General features: G+C 38.6%; 3 protein-coding genes across 3 annotated transcripts; all 3 read left to right on the top strand.

Moving 5' to 3' along the window:
- The first annotated feature begins 607 nt into the window (after positions 1 to 607).
- si:dkey-73n8.3 (uncharacterized protein LOC100150965 homolog) lies at positions 608 to 6,039 on the top strand. Its single transcript, XM_036555096.1, has 6 exons — positions 608 to 743; positions 853 to 1,008; positions 1,353 to 1,457; positions 2,259 to 2,468; positions 4,553 to 4,739; positions 5,937 to 6,039. The coding sequence occupies exons 1-6, from the start codon at positions 608 to 610 to the stop codon at positions 6,037 to 6,039; spliced, it is 897 nt and encodes a 298-aa protein (XP_036410989.1).
- A 1,879-nt stretch (positions 6,040 to 7,918) lies between these two features.
- LOC118772450 (retinol dehydrogenase 12-like) lies at positions 7,919 to 15,657 on the top strand. The gene is made up of 7 exons (XM_036520793.1): positions 7,919 to 8,047; positions 8,789 to 8,904; positions 11,098 to 11,253; positions 11,699 to 11,803; positions 12,750 to 12,959; positions 14,424 to 14,616; positions 15,047 to 15,657. Exons 1-7 carry the CDS (start codon positions 8,034 to 8,036, stop codon positions 15,147 to 15,149), a joined length of 897 nt encoding a protein of 298 aa, XP_036376686.1. The 5' UTR covers positions 7,919 to 8,033; the 3' UTR covers positions 15,150 to 15,657.
- A 1,309-nt stretch (positions 15,658 to 16,966) lies between these two features.
- On the top strand, positions 16,967 to 18,643 carry sec61g (SEC61 translocon subunit gamma). The gene is made up of 4 exons (XM_036522529.1): positions 16,967 to 17,097; positions 17,719 to 17,832; positions 18,180 to 18,282; positions 18,579 to 18,643. Exons 2-4 carry the CDS (start codon positions 17,739 to 17,741, stop codon positions 18,586 to 18,588), a joined length of 207 nt encoding a protein of 68 aa, XP_036378422.1. The 5' UTR covers positions 16,967 to 17,097; positions 17,719 to 17,738; the 3' UTR covers positions 18,589 to 18,643.
- The last annotated feature ends 209 nt before the right edge of the window (positions 18,644 to 18,852 follow it).

The following is an 18,852-nucleotide window of genomic DNA, read 5'->3' as shown; positions in this document are numbered from 1 at the left end:
CAGTCGTCTGTCTCTGGATCTTTTTCAATGTGAACTTTTTCCTAACATTGCACACAGGGAGTTACTACTGCCGCTGTGTTTGCCAATAGCGGGTCTTGACTACTTGAATACTTGACTTGTCAAGTGAAAACTGTCACTGTGAAAACTTGTCTGCCAGTGCTGCTAAGATGCATGCATTTAGGTAAGAGCCATTTATTTTGCAATTTGAGTCACTCCGTAGTAGGTGAGTTTATAAATTACTAATTCACCTTGAGAAATGAATTGTCTTTTTTTTTCCATAGGCTATTGCAAGAGTGGTATGTATTAATCAGAGCATACTGAAATTAGAACGTATCTTACAAAATTACTACACTTACATCATGTTTATTCCCTGCATTTTATTACAGGGGATCAAATTGTCACTTTTGTGCCTAAAGCGTTTAATGTCACTGGCATCAGTGAATGTGCAATTTCATTTTGTTGTTCTTATATTTTCTGAATATATTTGGATGTATTTTTAAATAAAAGAAAACAGTAATGACCCTTGCCGAAATATTCAACAGATTGCACTTCAAACATATATGTGACAAATGAGCATATGAAAGAATTTTATAAATGTTTTGCCTAAATGAATTTTAATATTTTCAGGAATCTTATTGCCAAAAAGTGGACATCTGACGTCAGATTGGACGGGAAGACGGCAATCGTGACAGGGGCCAACACTGGCATTGGGAAAGAGACAGCCAGAGACCTGGCCAAACGAGGTGGGTACTATGTGGAAAAATCTGAAACATTTACTGGGCAGCTCTTTCTATCTCTGTGACAGGCAGCACTCCTGGTCCTCGAGATCGGCTCTTGTGCCTCTCTTCACAGGAGCTCGAGTGATTCTGGCATGTCGAGACATGGCGAAGGCTGAGCTGGCGGCCAGTGAGATTGTCAAAGATATTGGGATTGCCAATGTCGTCCCCTACAAACTGGACCTTGCGGACACAAAGTCAATTTGTGAATTTGCTGAGCACATCTACAGCTGTGAGTCATACATTTACACTTTTTTCAGAACATTTGGCCCTTTTCTCCATAGAATATGACTTTGATTGCCTCAGCTCTGATGTAAATTATCCCCAAGATGAAAATTTTACAGTGCCAGTACCCTGTTATGCAGTCAGAAGGAAATAATTATGTATGTAACTAGTTCAGAGCAGAGCTAATATGTTTGATCAAAATTAATTTCATTGAAATATGCTATGACTTTTCTATTCTGTTCTATTTGTATTCTAGTTGTAATTTTTTTCACATAAAATTATTGAAGGAAACAATTATCTTTATACGGAGCTCGCAGGGAAGGCTGATGTGTCTGTGTGTTTGATTTGCAGCTGAGGCGGCAGTGCACTTTCTCATCAATAATGCTGGGGTGGCAATTTGTCCATATTCAACCACAGCAGATGGGTATGAAATGCAGTTTGGAGTCAATCACTTAGGTATGTACTGCAAAGTGACAGTCACTTTTAAAATGTGAACGTGAGCATATTTTAACCTTATTGTGTGCTTCATCAAAGAATACGCAAGCACGCTTTGGTCCAAAGGATTTTCTTCACATCAGCTTTCAAACCTTGAAAGGTTGCCGGGATGTTGTCTGTTTGCTTAGTCATTAGTAAACATAAACAGAAGCAACAGAGTGAGTGGGGTTTACTCATCTCTAGACATGAACAGCGCAGAGACACATTTTCATATGTCAATTAATTTTAATAGATATTAAAATTTTTAAATTGTGCACATCCCACCAAAGTGTCCCTGGATGCAATATACCATTTACGGGAGGAAGCAGTGTGGTGTAGTGGTAGGGAGCAATGCTCATATCTCAAACGTTGTCAGTTTGCTTCGCCTTCAGGACACTGCTATGGTACCCTTTTGCAAGGTACATAACTCAGAACTGCCTCAGGAAATATCAAGCCGTATAAATAGATAACAATTAACCTATGTAAGTTGCTCTAGAGCATCTGATAAGAAACTAAATGTAAATGAGAATATTTACCGAATATCATGACATGTAAAAATGTCAAGGCCCACAGGATGCAGGTCACCTGTGTTTTTGTCATCAGTGCATGTCAATATGAGTGACTTTTCAGGCAATTCCATAACGTGGCCATTTCTGTTTAATTAGGTTACGCCCCTGGTGTTATCAAGCTGAGAACCCAAATTTGTTGAGATTGTTTCAGTAATATTGGCTAGTGAATGTGGTCTCCTCTGTCCGGTGACCACGCAGACCTGCTGTTTTCCAGGTCATTTCTTCCTCACCTTCCTGCTTCTGGACCTCCTGAAGCACTCGGCACCCTCCCGGGTGATCAACCTCTCCTCGATTGCGCACTCCATGGGCAAGATCCACTTCGAGGACCTGAACAGTGAGAAGAGCTACCACCCGGTCAGAGCCTACGTGCAGAGCAAGCTGGCCAACATCCTCTTCACCCGAGAGCTGGCCCGAAAGATGGAGGGTGAGGCCCTGTTTGAACCACTGGTGTGCCATACAGTTACGGAGTGCCTTCCAGTGTTCAAATGACATTCAGCTCCCACCATGCCCAGTCTGAACACTCCTGAGCTTTTAAACACAGCATATTGAGCATAGTATATTATATATAAGAATTATTGCAGTTAGGGAACTTAACTTGTTGAGGGTTGAATGTAAGCATTACCTGAGGGATATTTTACTCTTGAGCAGGGTCTTTCAGCTGAGTTTATTCCGGAAATATCCAGTTGTATCAACCTCTTGGGTGTAAAATGTCGTGACTGCAAACGGAAGCAACATCCTGTTGTTTGTGTGCTGTATTTGAATGCTTAGAGATGAAGTGCCACATACCATGACTGTAGGAGAGATGACAGTTCTGAGGAGAACGCAGATGTAAGGAGTTAGTAGCACTTTGATGCAGCATGGTGGTGCCGGCCACGAGGCTGGGTTTTTCACTTGAACACCAGTGATAATGAATCAGGCCATAGAGCAATGTGAGTGCCTCGTGTCCTCACCATGACTGGGTCTGGCCATCAAAACAGAACAGCGGCACTTGGATCACTTTGTACGAAATCAATATGGAATACTTGCTTTTGACCTACCCCTTTGGCTTTTGACTAAATTGACAGGAGTGCGTAGGAGAAAATAGTTACAGTGCAACATCTTAACCTGAGAGACCAACTAATCAGGAAATACACTGTCAAATTTGATTCATTCTCTACTCAGCCATTGATTGCAACCGATTTTGATAGTGTTTTGAGGTTACTAATCAAGATTGAAAATGTAATCTAATACCAGAACTTTCTATTGAAAATTAATCACATTTTTATTTATCAGCTCACAAGAAACATCAATGTAGAAAAAGATACTTGAACATCATTTAGAAAATTTAACCACTTTTCAATCTCAAACTGCCATCTTCATTAAAATCATTTAATATAAATACTGTATGACCACGGGCAACATTACTTCAAGTCAGGGTCCAAAGACAGGACTTTAATACAGTAGGTACACAACTAACATGGCAAATGATGATATTAGCTAGGCTTAATTTGAGCTTCATTATGGTCAGCAGTCTCTTTCACACTAACCCCTCTGTCTCCATGTGGAAATCTCCCTGCTGTTTGATCACCCAACTTGATATGACTTCTGTGGTACTATTACATTACATTACATTACATTTAGCAGATGCTCTTATCCACAGTGACTTCCAGCACAAAAGAACAGATGTGCATCAATTCAAGTTGAATGAGCAACAGTGTCAGACCACGCTAACTCCCAGACCAGCGAGTGTGAGCATAACACTATGCAAGCCCTACGCTAAGTTAACTTGTGCAACCTGACTAGACAATGAAAGCCAAGTATACTACCATACATCCCAGTCACTAGATCACAAAATACAAAACACATTGTGATACTACACATAAAATAAACATCCAGTGTTACAAGTAGCAGGTGATAGGAGGTGGGGATTGAGGTGGAACTGAAATTCAGTCTGAAGAGGTCCAGCTGTATAAAAGGAAAACGTAAAATTGTTACCTATGTAAATTGCTCTGGATAACAGCATCTGCTAAATGACAATAATGTAATGTAATGTAAGAGGTGGGTCTTCAGTCTACATTGGTACATGGCCATTGATTCCACTGTCTTGACCCCCATGGGAAGTTCATTCCACCACTGAGGGACCAGTACAGACAGGGATTGTGCCTGAGAGGAACGACCCCGGGATGGGACATGGTTGTAGAGTGTAGTTATCTGCCCCTCTATGCACTTTGCACATTGTACCACTGTACCACTGTACCACTTTGCAATTTCTACCCTATGATGGAAGAAATCCATAAAATAGCCTACTCACTGACAAACCCACAAATTAGCCCTGGCGTCAGTTCAGCAAGGCTATCAGGTGTGTAGATATCAGGCTATCAGGTGTGTAGATATCTGGAGGCCCAGATATGAAAAAGAATACTTGTGGGCAAGTTTTGATTTGAGAGCTGACCATAACCTATACTATGTGAGACACATATATAATGTCAATTATTTCTGGACAAGCTGATTTGCCCTGTTGCTTAACAGGAACAGGGGTGACTGTGTATGCTGTAGATCCAGGCATAGTCAACACTGATGTGACCAGGCACATGAAGAGTTCTCTCCAGATGTTTGTGAAGGCTTTCAGCTTCCTGATTAGAACACCAGCCGAGGGGGCCTACACCACCTTGTATTGTGCCTTGACTCCAGACTTGGTATCTGGAGGTTACTACAGGTAAGAAAGATCAACATCTGTAAGCAGTCCACCAATGTGAACATGCAAATTACACAGTTTTACCACAATGCCACTCAGCTATCATCCCATTCATCTGCAAAGCACCAGGAACGAGTGAAGTAATTTGATCACTATACTAAACCTGTTTACTTTTGAAAGTTCCTCATAAATTAGCAATGCCATTTCTCTCCGTCTCATTTATACTCACACAATGTACTCTGTTTATAAGAACTGCTGATATAATTATCAGATGCATGCAGTATACTGATCAAAAACACTGGTTTAGATTCACTCCTATGTAACAATTTTACTCCACTTGTAAGACTCATGAAATCTGCTTAAAAGAATCAGTTTGAGCTTCCAACATGTAATGCTATACAAATAAGTGTAATTGTGTATAAGAGAAAAAAAAGTTAAGATATTGAAATTTGAATCTGAAACTAAATCTCCTTCATTGTATTAATTAATATAAAATCTACTGTAAAATGTTTTAAGAAAAAAAGTTGTTCATTTATCTGCTTGAATATCAGCTTGGACCGCAGAAAAAAATATTTCCCTCTGGGGTCTTAAGACAGGGAGAACATCAAGAAGAGGAAAGGAGACAGATAACACATTCAAACCATCAGGGCATCCATAATTCAGGCAGCACTTGATACACTGGACAAGTCTGTGATCAAACAGTGGCTGTGCTATGGCAATGTAGCCTGCACAACATGATTAAATTTATTTGTTGAAATGTTTGTGAGAAGGAATTTAGCCCTGGACAAGTTCAATTGCAGTCTAACTCCAGGATCATTAAGATCATTAAGGTTTTTATTTTATTATGTAAATGATTCGTGTAAAAATACTGTACATTGAAAATCTTTAATTCCAGGCTTGAGGAATTTAGTGAAGAAGATTTCTTAATCAAATGAGGAAGAAAAATTATTTAAAACAATAAGCCAAATTTTATCCATTGATTGTCCTGTGTGGACATGATTCTTATAACCAGAGTGCTCATAAGTGATGTATGAATATTCCTACATGAACTCCCAGTGGTTTTAATGAAACACACATTACACACAATGTTCTCAGAGTCTGCCTTTGTTAAGTATCAGGGACCCTGATAAAAATATATATATATATATATATATATATATATATATATATATATATATATATATATATATATACAACACGTCCATCTTTCTGATTCAGAAACTGCGCCCAGGCAGAGTGTTCTCGGGCTGCCTGCGATGACCGCACGGCCCGCAATCTGTGGGTTGTCAGCTGTCACCTGCTGGGGATCCGCTGGAGATGAAGGGAGAGACCTCCTTCGAAACAGGATAACTCATTCACACCCTCATACATAGATCCCCTCACATATGCTATTCACAGATATGCTTCATCCTCTTCTGCAGTCGGCACTGTCATTGACCATAACATGTCAACTTTCTGTTACTTTCTGTAATAATTAAATGAGCTATAAGCTTTCTTTATGCTCTATCAAATCAATAGTGTGGCATCCAGCTTCTTTCAATTGACTTGAATTGATTGTACCATAGACTCATATGTCTATGATATGGAAATATTGAGCAGAGTGAAGTCCTGTGAGTGTATGATGTGAATTTATATTAGAATAAACATGGTAACAACATTGTGACAAGATGCAAAAGGCATAGGCATTAAGTATATGTGTTAGAATGCATATTGTAAATGAATCAGGTTGAATGTTAAGCATAAAATGAAAGGCTAAGGCATGCAGTAAAAAGTAGCCAGTGGGAATTTTCATCAGATGTGGTTAGTGACTACTGTCAATTTCACTTTCAGAAACTTTCAGCAGTAGTTATTCCTATGAACCAAACAAAGACATTTCCTATTCATCATTTGATGATTTGGTGTTTGCTTGAACATTCTTACTTACTGAAGGATATAACTTAATTCACAAAAACATAAATAAAACAACATTGTTGGTACTAGTCCATGGTGTAGTTTGTCCTATATTGCTGTAGTTAAGTAATTACCGTTTTTTTTCTTTGTGTGTGTGCGTGCAAATGGGTCGTGTGGTGAAGACTCCCAGCTTGTTGACAGCTGGTGGAGCATGCAGTGAAATAGGCTGAAGTTGAGAAACCCTGCTGTGGCTGATAACCCTGGAGTTTTACTTTGCAGCACCATTCTGCTTACTGTGACTGGCTGTTCACAATGTCTTTACAGCAAAGTATGTAATTATTGGTTAAACTAATTATTTTAAAGTCATGGTGTACAACTATATGTCTTTAATTGGTTACTCTGGATGATCTAATAAGCAAGTTTCCTTGTGATGTCAACAGTCACTTTACAAATTCAAACCAATTGTGAAGGACAAGTGCTATGTGACACTAGAAGGAATGGGAAAGAAGACAGATTCAGGCGTATATAGAGAAGACAACCAGGGTCATCTGTGTCAAGATTTTTATTTCTTTTTATTCAAGTTCAGAAATTGAGAGGAAAGGAATTCGCTTAGTCACAGGAATTCAAATTACGTTTCTACAGGTAAACAGAGACAGGTAATTAGAAAAGTAGAAAACAAGACGCTATCCACACACATAAAAAATGAAGACTCCGAATAGTTAAGACTGTGATTTAGTTGCAGAAAAATTTCGAAGATAATGGTACTCCTAAATCCTAAATCATGAGAAATCTGGGCATAAATTTATCCAGTGGGGACATCTAGTGGACACGACGACTCAATGTATTTTCATAATATCCTCAAAATACACGCTTCCACCTCCTAGAGAACGTACTTAATCTGTGAATATACGAGGGAATTAACGTAAACTGCGCAGAGAGTGTGTAAGGTACTTTGACACAGATAATTCAAATTTGTAAAATTTCATTGAGGTCACCCAAGAAATTTAAACGCAGAGGAGAATAAGACTTGAATCTACAAAATAGTGTATATATACAGGAAGTGATTGGTTTGAATACAAAGTAGACCGAGGCTGCTCCTTTTACGTCTATGTTTACGGGTAGCCATTTGCGCCGATGAAACGAGCGGTGGCACTCTTGAAAAGTCACAGCGAAACGTCAAACGCCTTTGCTTTTTCCTACTGGCCTAAAGGTTACGTAAAAATAAAAGCAGCTCCCCCCTAATCCTTTGATTGGCCGGGAAGTTACACGCCGTTTATTGTGTAGAGTGAATCAGCCTGTGTGATCAAGCTGTGAGGACACTCATGGTTTATTCATGTTCACGAACTCGGGGGAGAGAGAACCCAAAACGAACAGATAGTATCGACAGCTTTCAAGGAGGAAATTCTGCATTTGATCTTGAAAACCATGCATTCAGTAAGGTAAGTCGTAGCGTGTACAACATGTAACTTTTACTCTTTTACGGTCAGTGACACTGACAAATTAATTTTCCGCAAACGGTACGTACCAGCGTTTAAAGAGTTTCACTCCCATGTATGACATTTTATGTTCAGGTAACAGTAATACAGTAGTATGTCTCCTGATAACACGTGTATCATAGAGGGAAATTTGTTCAATGCAGGCAAACAATTCTAGGACAAGACAGCCAGTATAAGTAAGCAACGTGTTGTTTAAAGTACTGGGCTGTGAACCTGTGGGATATGAGAATAAATATCTGGTGAAACAATATTGTTCAGCCCTCGAGTTTCACAAATACAAATGTGAACCATTTTATGCTCTTATAGTGAATTTTACCAAGTGAATATCTAGGAAATTGCGTGGAAAATAACCGAAAGAATATTCTCATAGTATACTTCCGTGTAAATGGAATTCTTTTGGCAGACATTCCTTATCATGTCATACCCGATGAATATTTACTAGCATTTCCTCCTGCATTTCTTTTGAACTGGGGATTTTTCACAGAGAACGTATGTAGGATATATGTTCACTTCTTTGTATTGAATACAGTATTCTTAACTGTATTCACTTTCATGGAAAGACATTAATGAGTAGTGTGTGTATGCGTGTGTGCTTTTGTGGGTGCATGTGTGTGCTTGCACACACACACCCCCACACAAACACATACACATAATAACTCATTTTTCTGTATCCTTCTCTTTTAGAAACTTTTTCTGTGGTCACTGGTCCTCCACTGCTAGGCTTGATGGCAAAACAGTGATTATAACAGGGGCTAATACTGGCATTGGGAAAGAGACAGCCCGGGATCTAGCGAAGAGAGGTATGCTTTCAAGAACAGTTTTGAGCTTACGCCATGCAGCTCAGTGAGTTCTAAACTCATGAAGACATTTTCATATATTACATGAAAGATAATTGGATAATATAACCCAAATTACAGTATAATGATCAAAGGAAATGTAGAGAGCCAAATTCCATCACTGCCATATATTTTATGTCGCGCACGATATGAGAAAATGTGGTGGGTGATGAAAGCGCCACAGAATACATGACAGCCCCCATTGCATTTGCTCCACTGGCTGCACATCATTAGTGCTGTATCTCAGTCGCCACATCCTGTTATGAAACATAACCAAGCGCATCATAGACTTCACCGTTGTGCCAGTCGCTGGGCAACTGTTCTCTGCAAAGGAGCAGTGTCATAGTGATGTTACATTCTCTTTACACTCTTGGTGAATGCTAAAAATTCTTAGATTTTAAACTTGTTGAAAAAAGTTTAAACTATATATTTAATTGGTGACAGTTCAGTTTTGGACTGTCCAAATGATGAAATCTATAAAAATCTGAAAAAAAAAACTTATGAAAAAAAAAAAAAATAGAAATTGCGAGTTTCTCTGTGGTATAGTTTTCCATTGGTTACCCTTTGTATTTGCTGAGAAATGTGACAGCAGCGTATCTGGACAATCACCACCACCTAATTGGGACAGACTGGAAGTTAGGAAAACATCACCTTAAAGAGGGCATTCAATTATGCACAAATATACACAAGAATTCCACACCAGCACACGTTTCCCACACAAGCATTCAGTACCCGCACACACAGGTGTGCATACATGCACATGCACTTATTCATATGAACACGAAATGCAACCATTGGGTAAACTGAGGCATTTCTCTGTAAATTTAATTCATCTACGCAGCACTCTAAATGAACACATGTGCACACTGTGGAAATATTTATATATTTCTGTATCATTGGCTGAAGAGATTAGAACCTAAGAAAACAAACACATTTCTTGCTGTGGTTTCACAGAACCACTTGTAGTTTGTTATGTCTTTCCAAAAAAAACATGAAAAGAGGAATTAGACAAGCGAACTGGACTTATCAACAAAAATATAAATGTCAACACATGTTGCATTTGGCACACTATTCAGCATTAGTGCACACTATTTTGTAGTTATAATACACATGCTGCTCAACCACCTGTTTTATGAAGTAAATAACATCCATTCAATGAACACACAGACTGTTTTTTCAAGCTCATCCCATTTTCCCATGATCCCTTTTATTGCAGTCCCAACGTGGGGCTCGATGAGTGAATGAATGAGCAACTGCTCAGCTCTGATTTTGAATATGAAACATTTAACAAAAAGTTTAATGAGGAAATCATTACACTCTGCTCTTTGTATTATATTAATTAAAGACAAGTTTAGCAGGGCCAAGTGTAATCTCATGATTTACTAATGGGGTGAAAGATGATGATTGAATTGGAGGAAGTGAATCTGCAGATCCATTTATTGTCCAAGAAATATTGCCAAGAAATACTGATCTGGAACAGGTTGAAGAATGCCAGACTCTTAGTCCAAAACCTTGCTATTGACAGTACACACACTAAGAGCAAAACGCCTGAGATGTGTGGTCTGTAGGACAACATTGCCAGCTACAGTTCTGATAATTAAATTTAGAGAAATATAGCAAGCTTTACCGCCATAAAATGGTTAAAGTTTGATCTAGTTTACTTTCGCTTAATTTTAATCCATTGTTTATTGTTTGTGTTTCCAATAACGATTTCTTCCAGAGAGTTATATAACAGTTTATATTCCCACATAAAACTGACAGAATGTAACAAAGACACTTTGATGTACCCCAGGCAAATTGCTCTAATGGAATCACTGCTGTTTTTTTCCTGAAGCAATTAGCGGGCAAATAACTATTGTGTAGCCTCATTGGTCTTTCATCTTGGAACAGCACAGAACTAATGAGTCCATCGTGTGATATTCAGCCACATAAAAATTTATGAAAACAAAAGTCTGCAGCTTCTCCCTCCTTTTAAATAATTCACTCTTGTGTTTAACCTGTGATGTCAGACATTTGCTTGTTGGTGTCATCAGTATACACAGTAACAGACATGCAGCAAATATAAAGGGTACATTTTGCTGTAATCTCATGAATGAATGTTGTGAGTGTTGTACATAGTTGTATATAAACCACCGGCTTTCTTTGTGGTGTTACCAGGGGCACGGGTCGTTATGGCCTGCAGAGATATGGCAAAGGCAGAGACAGCCAAGAAAGAAATTATAGAAGATTCAGGGAACCAAAACATTATTGTCCATAAACTTGATTTGTCGGACACCAGGTCAATTAAGGAATTTGCCGAGTTAATTAACAATGGTAAGTCACATGACTATGCTTTTCTACACTGCCTGCATCCTCATGTTCTTGGACAGCACTTCAGTCAATGCACAAATTACAATAAGACCTGTACAATAAATAATTTTAAGTGATTGTTTTAGTAAAAGACAAATATTTCAAGTTGGTTAGATATTATATAAAACTATCTATGAATGGTTTTATATTTATTTTTCATGTCATGTGCAATTTGATTAAATCAAACAGATTGAAGTAACTTACAGGCCATACATTGCAAGTCCATGTTCTGTTTTTTTAAAGAAGCAATATGTTTCCATTAAATGCAGGGTGGTAAATTATCTTAATGATGTGATTAAGTGCAAGTTTGTGAAATGTTATGCATAGAATTACAGTGCCATAAAATAACTGCAGAGAGGAGTTATACTCATTTTTAATCATGTATATATTTTGTACCTTTTTTATTCAGAGGAGAGGCAAGTCAACATTCTCATCAACAATGCTGGAGTTATGATGTGCCCATATTCTAAGACAGCGGATGGTTTTGAAATGCAGTTTGGTGTTAACCACCTGGGTAAGAGTGCTATACTTACATGCATAAGTAAGAGAAAGAAAAAATCTTGATTTGGCTGCAGACTGCCTACCTAAGCTCAGTCTCAACCAGGGAGGAAGCTTTTGAATGTAGAGTGCGGACTGTCTACATCAATACACATTAGTACACAAATATCAAATCAGTGGAAGGAGGTCTTGACCTTCATAAGTCAGTTAATGTGCATATTAACCTATGCTTCCTTCTCCAATGTAGGGCAAATTGAGGTTAGCATAAGAAGGGCTCCCCAATGGAGCTCTCTGTGTTATATGTAGTGCAATTGCCATAATCAGGTTCAAATTCTCAAGTAACGCTATTAGGCAATCAGTAATTCAAGGAAAATTGGCTCAGCAGGACACTGTGCTGCTTCAAGTTAGATTTACTCCATAGATTAGTCCATGAATTGCCAAGGCCTCAGCCATTTTAACTTCATTTCAACCCTTAAACGCGTTGTTACCATTGATTTCCTGAATGAATGTCTTATGCGTTTACTTTTTTCCACATTTTCTCTCCTCACAGTGCAAGTTGCTAGACACCACATCTTTGCGTTTGATTCTGTATTTGTAGCATTTGTTTGATTCACTTGCAGAAATGTATGAAATGTTAGCCTCCGTACAAATTTTATGCATTGGCTTTCATTGCTTTCAGAGCCCAATCACAAGAACCACACATCTGCTGTCTCAAAAAAGAGACTGAAAGCCTGAGAAATGTCAGGGAGGTGTGTATCTGTCCCAGTAAGGCACATCCTGCTCATTGTGCTTGAAGGGAAACATTTACATACAGTACATCCCGCATCCTATGTGACCTGTGCCATAAGCAGAGAAGACAAACAGCAGGAAAAGGATACTGATGGATAAAATAGAGAGAGAGACCTAAGCAAAACGAACCAAAAAGTGGTGCATACCTGTTTGTTTCCTGTCCACTTCCGCAGGTCACTTCCTGCTCACCTACTTGTTGATTGACCTGATAAAAAGGTCGACCCCGGCCCGAATTGTCAACGTGGCCTCCACAGCACACAGATGGGGCAGCATTAGGCTGGATGACATCAACAGCGAGAAGAGATACGACCCAGTCAAAGCGTATGGTCAGAGCAAGCTGGCCAACATCCTCTGTACGCGCTCCCTAGCCAAAAGGCTTCAAGGTAAATGCCTCCCTCCATATGTATCGGTCTTTTTGTATATGCAGCAGCTAGTTTAGGCATACTCTCAACAGCTGCACTGCTGGCCTCTTTTAGTGTCCTTCTCTTTGAATAAGTTGTTAAATATTGATACTTCAGGGAACAATCAGGATAAACAGATGCAGAGTACACTTGTAGCCCATTATGTAACGTAAAAGCTGCATGAGAGTATAAAGATCTTGAGAACATGAACTTCCATTGTAAAAAAGTGTCTCTGTCCAGATAGGAAATACAGGAATTTGTAAAATGTTCACAAAGGTGTAGATGGACATAATCAATGTTAGCCATGTTCTCATGGATCTTCTCACCCTGTAGCTGTGGTCAGGTCTTGATAGTTCATTCATAACAGGACACTGCTTGAAGGTTATACTTAAAATTGTTTAGAGATGGAAATTTCCTGTTTTGACCACAGGCAGTTACCAACCTACACTTCTATCAATATCCTGGAGTCCATCCAAAGCAAGTGGTACTTTTTTTCTGCTTGAACCCAGTTTGGCAAATTCAGGGATCAACAAAATGAATTAAAATATGTTGCATTTACTGGAAGCAAAGTAGCACTTGAATTTATTTGTAAGTCAGGTTAAGGTCAGATGTTGACTGATTTGAGGTTAGTCTGCTTTGTTAATACAACTTTTGCTTGTTACTTTATTATTGTATTATTAGTGTTGTATTATATATATATATATATATATATATATATATATATATACACACACATAATATATATATAATATAGACAACGAGTCATAGTTGCAAGGCTGTTGAATAACTGTATCCAGTAGTATTTTATTTTCTCACTTGCAAAACTCACATTTTATGTATCAAACATTGACACAGCTAGATTTTAGTGGAGACAAGGCATCCAGAGTTCTCTTTGTAATAAAGAGAGGAAAAGAGGCAAAGCTCTTAACACAGCAGTATGGTGCTCACAGACTCCAAGGTTAAAAAAAAGGACAAGAGGCTATTTGAATAGCACATTTCAAAAGCACTTGCTGATCTAAACCCAAGACGCTTGTGTAGTCTGTTGCTTGTAAAGATGCCTCTTCAGGTTGTTTGGCTACACCCTGATGAAGGCTCTCAGACTCCCTATGCAAAGTCTTCTTTGTTGTTTAAGCTTTTTAAACATTGTTGTATTATGTTTAAGCCATCACAATTCATGAGCTACAAGAATACCTTGACTTTTTGAAAAGGAAGTGATATTCAGATTCATTTACGCAAGAAAAAAGCTTTCCATCTTTTTTTTTTGTTTGGAGCGGTACATTGTTAAATGTCTTGTTCAAGTGTACAGCGCAATTGCAGTGTCTGACCAAGGATCTCAGCATGCTACCATTTTACAGATCCAGTTGCCTTGACATTATATCTGACTGCAGTCACATTCATTTAAAACCCTACAGAAACTGATTGGCTGTGCTCTCTCCCACTCCCTAGGCACTGGTGTGACTGTGTACTCTCTCCACCCGGGGGTGGTGCGGTCAGACCTATGGAGGCACCTCAGCACACCTATACAAGTGGCTGTAAAGGTGTTCCGGCCTTTCACCAAGACATCTGTGCAGGGGGCTCAAACTTCCATCTATTGCGCTGTGGCCCCAGAGCTGGAAAAGGAAAGTGGTGGATATTACAGGTATTTGTACAAACTGGGGTCTAAAAACACCTTCTGTATAGTATGGATAGCTCATCTGAACTTGGTATAATGATGTTTTCCTGAAAAAAGGAATGAGTATTGAAAAAAACATGACATTGTACTGGAGAGCCTATGTGTAGTTTGTTGTACTATACAGTCAATTACCCTTTGATGGCTGATTTATGCTTGGTATAACCAACTAAGGACTTTCCCTGGGATTTCTTTTCTTGTAGGAAAATCTTTGTGTATGTGTGTATGGTTACCCTTTAAAAATGAGAGAAAGCATGGTATACCAAGAAGCTTTTGCATGTTTGTATGGATTAGAAAAATGACCATTACTAAGCAATACAATATATACAAGAAATCAAGAAATCTATGGTTCATATGTTCAGCTGTATGCTCTGAAACTCCATTTGTTTGTTTTTTACAGTGACTGTAAGCCAGCAAGATGCACAAGAGCTGCCTCTGATGATGAAATGGCACAGAAACTATGGGAACTCAGTTGCCAGATGCTTGGAATTACATGGGACTGAATGAAGGAATCCTTGTTTTGTTTTAGCCTAATGTTTCATTAATAATGTAGACTGATGCATTAAAATTTACTAACTCATTTCATAAGCTTCACAACTGAAGTGTATTCTAACATATAGACTAATTGTCAAAACAATTTTCTTTTGTAGCCGCCATTTACCCTTACAGCACAAAACATGTATTTATTATAAAATGTATTGACTTACAAAAGAAAGTATTGCAATAGCAGCAATGTTACAATGCCCATGGGTTTACTGATATGAATACAAATTCATTCTAATGATTGTAAGACGCGTGTATTGGGAAGACACAAATGGAAAAAATCTGTGGACTTTCCCCTTGTGTAAAACTAAAGCATTGCAGAAATTATTTCCAAGTTGATATTTACAACTTCTGTGATGTGGATACCAAAGCACATAATCTGTTTTATCACTACTTTCATTTTGCTAACACTGTGAAGCCAACACATTAGGGAAAGAGATTGAATGTTTTTTGTTACTCAGATGCTTATTGCACACATAATGACATTACTAGTTCCATTTTACTACTTTTACTACTGTGACTGACATTTACAAAGCTGTTTTTGATTGCCTGTTACTAAAATATTTTGTAAATTGATCATTTAAAAAAAAAATACAATCACACAACTGCTTTTTATCACTCCTTCACACTCCTGCATTTGTAAACAACATACAATGTCCTATTTCATATTAAATTCATTGGATGGGTATCTGCTTGCTAGATAGTTAATGACAGATTGAAATAAACTATTTTGTAAGTTATATTGTATACTGTAGAGTTTTCTTGGGTTGTTAAGCAAGTTATTAAAACAACTGAAAGCCAGCACCAGCAACATATGATGATGATGATGATGATGACCTGTGCTGACAAGCAGATAAAGTAAAAACCAATGCCTTAGATGCTTTTATGTCAAAACTTAAAGTCGTGGACTGAAGAAACTGAAATGGTAATCGAGTCAGCAGCGTGTTGGGCCTCTTTATGCAGGTAGGACCGCATGGGAATGACATAGTATGAAGTCAGCAAGGAGCTGGAACGGTTCTGTAGGAATATGGCACTATTTTTAAGTCCTCTGGTTCACATGGCTATGTGCTTCCACTCAACATTGTCTCACAATGATAGTGTCTTTCCTTCTCTCACCCTCCTCCACCTGACATATTAAACATGGATATCTGGTTTCTCACTAACAAGCCTGCTTACAGTTGTCTGATGACAGTTATCACTCCAGAAAGAACCCCTACGAATCAGACATCAGTGCAATAATTGAGACTCATGGGAAAATGCACAAAACACCAACATCCCACTGAAACATTCGATGATTGTGTCAAATGGCCACAAGACATTGCAGACTATTACCTAAATGGTGTTTGCACTTTAAGGCACGGAATGGCTGCATACCATTATTTATTCTGACTAAGAAGAAAATGGCATGTTTCCTGTTTTTACCTGTGGAATTGTGAAAACTGCATTTGCCATATGTGCTTCTGATTACTCGATAAACTCGACATGACACTTTGTCGTATTCCAGGCCAGATCGTTAAGAGTTAAACATACAAATGCAGCCTATTACTTACGTTTCACAAGCGTAAACCGACTTTTGTACAACTTGGAAATTACAATGACGTTATGCTAGAGGCAGAGTTGCCTATACAGTAAGTGCTGATCTAGGAACAGATTCCTCGGCTGCAATTCAAGCGTTACCAACACAAGGTAAACATAAAAACTAGTCACAGATCAGCATTTACGGACAACTTCTGCCTAGTACCAGAAGATACGTCAATGGGAAGTAGGGATGATAACTTCCGGGTTGTTACTGCTTACACATGCGTATCTTAAAGCAACGTCAGCTTTAGCATAGAAGAGCCTTATATACAGTTCACTACGTGGCTTCTTTCGAAGTCGTAAAAGCTCTGAAGAAACTTAGGAACACAGGTATGTAATTCCCTTTGGACATATATGTAGGATAATTACAGTATTAGCTAAAATTTAAATTGGGGGCAAATCATCCAGTTTAAGTAACGTTTCTCAGTGCACCTAACTAACGGGGTTGAGTTTGGGGGACTATTTACATTACCGCTAGCTGGCTAGTTTACAGCCTTGCTAGCGGTGATGAGGGTTGCATAGAATTATTAACATTAGTTTTGAGTTAGCTAGCTAAAGAAACAGTGGTGTAGGACCTACACATTAGTGTGCTGATTAGTAGGGAAACAAAAATGGAATGTTTCTTGTCTTAGCAAGCAGTTTACCGATCGTAAGGATCTGGAGGCCTTGATCTATGTAATGTCAGCAGCTGGCCCCAGCGTCAGCTACGTGAACAGAGTCCTGGTCTGTACGCGCGTTGGGGTTACTTACACCCGGTTTAATTAACTAGATATGAATGGATTGGATTATATAATTGGTAGGTAGTTAGGTAACTGGACTATTTGTGCTTTGGAACTAGCAACCTCAAGCGTCGGTTAGCGTCGTAGGCTTGGAAAGCGCTTTTGTCATGAATCAGCTGCAAGATACTCCACTGAATCCAGTTTAAACCTGAGAACATTTTTTTTCTCTCAGCCGAATAACTACGAGTCACCATGGATCAAGTAATGCAGTTTGTGGAACCCAGCCGGCAGTTCGTGAAGGACTCCATAAGGCTAGTAAAGAGGTGTACCAAACCAGATAGAAAAGGTGAGCCTTCAAGTTGTATGGGCACAAGTTTTCCATCTCATGAGAGAAGTTCTGTACGCCTCTTTACTGACTTGATTGAATGGCACAGGTATTCCTTAACGATGTTTCGTTTGCCATTTGCGGTCAAGCAAATCTGACTGATTTTGTCATTAGCTGATGTGACCTAGGGTACTTACTTTTAACATTCCATATCACACTCACAACCCGTGGTTAATAATTGAACTTGGGCCTTTTCTTGAAATTTTCTCAATAGTGCCATCCACTGTCGTTTAACTTGGACTTGCGATAAACCCTTATATAATTCTAGTTTAATGAACCTAAAGCTGAAATTGTTTTCATCCTTCTAGAATTTCAGAAGATTGCCATGGCAACAGCAATTGGTTTTGCAATTATGGGCTTCATTGGATTTTTTGTCAAACTCATCCACATCCCTATCAATAACATCATTGTGTAAGTACTTGGCTACAATGACCCAATGTCATGTCTTCCAATCAGAACTGTTTACTATAGAAAACCGACTGGATTGAAATAATTTATATCACTAATTGCCTGTTTCTGTTTTATGCTTTTTAGTTTTGTTTCAGAATGTTGAACCAAAATGTACTGAAATGTTCAGTGCAATGTGTAGATACATCTGTAACCATTGGCAAAGGGACATAAGAATTCAACCAAAGCCATTGGAAATTCTGTTGTCAATTACCAGTATTTGCAAAATATTAAATCTCAATTAAATGTCTTTCTTCCAGGGGTGGTTGAATATCTGAGGAGCTTCACAGAAGATCTGAAACGCAGAATGGATTCTTAGGGCGGGTGGGTGGGCAGGTGGGTGGGCTGAGGCTTATGTCATGATTTTTACAATGTTGTACAGTTATTTGGCTGTGTTAATAAAAGAAAAAAAAACACTGCCTTTGCCTTCAGTCACCTGTTTCTACAGAATCACCTCATGGAATGTTCAGGAGGGTCTGTAGTGTCTTCTTTCCGGCAAATCATTATGATAATGCTGATCACAATGCTTCACAA

The sequence above is a fragment of the Megalops cyprinoides genome, chromosome 2, assembly GCF_013368585.1.
Source record: "Megalops cyprinoides isolate fMegCyp1 chromosome 2, fMegCyp1.pri, whole genome shotgun sequence".
Taxonomy (NCBI): domain Eukaryota; kingdom Metazoa; phylum Chordata; class Actinopteri; order Elopiformes; family Megalopidae; genus Megalops; species Megalops cyprinoides.
Note: the sequence above shows the minus strand (reverse complement) of the source record. Positions and strands in the feature narration are given on the sequence as shown.

Bases quoted from the DNA above. Each gene is read 5' to 3' on its own strand.
- LOC118772450 (XM_036520793.1), top strand. The intron at 12,960-14,423 runs GTAAATGCCTCC...CCCACTCCCTAG, and splicing joins CCTAGCCAAAAGGCTTCAAG to GCACTGGTGTGACTGTGTAC. The intron at 14,617-15,046 runs GTATTTGTACAA...TGTTTTTTACAG, and splicing joins GAAAGTGGTGGATATTACAG to TGACTGTAAGCCAGCAAGAT.
- sec61g (XM_036522529.1), top strand. From the start codon at position 17,739: ATGGATCAAGTAATGCAGTTTGTGGAACCCAGCCGGCAGTTCGTGAAG. The intron at 17,833-18,179 runs GTGAGCCTTCAA...TCATCCTTCTAG, and splicing joins TACCAAACCAGATAGAAAAG to AATTTCAGAAGATTGCCATG.
- si:dkey-73n8.3 (XM_036555096.1), top strand. From the start codon at position 608: ATGAATTTTAATATTTTCAGGAATCTTATTGCCAAAAAGTGGACATCT. The intron at 744-852 runs GTGGGTACTATG...CTCTCTTCACAG, and splicing joins CAGAGACCTGGCCAAACGAG to GAGCTCGAGTGATTCTGGCA. The intron at 2,469-4,552 runs GTGAGGCCCTGT...GTTGCTTAACAG, and splicing joins GCTGGCCCGAAAGATGGAGG to GAACAGGGGTGACTGTGTAT.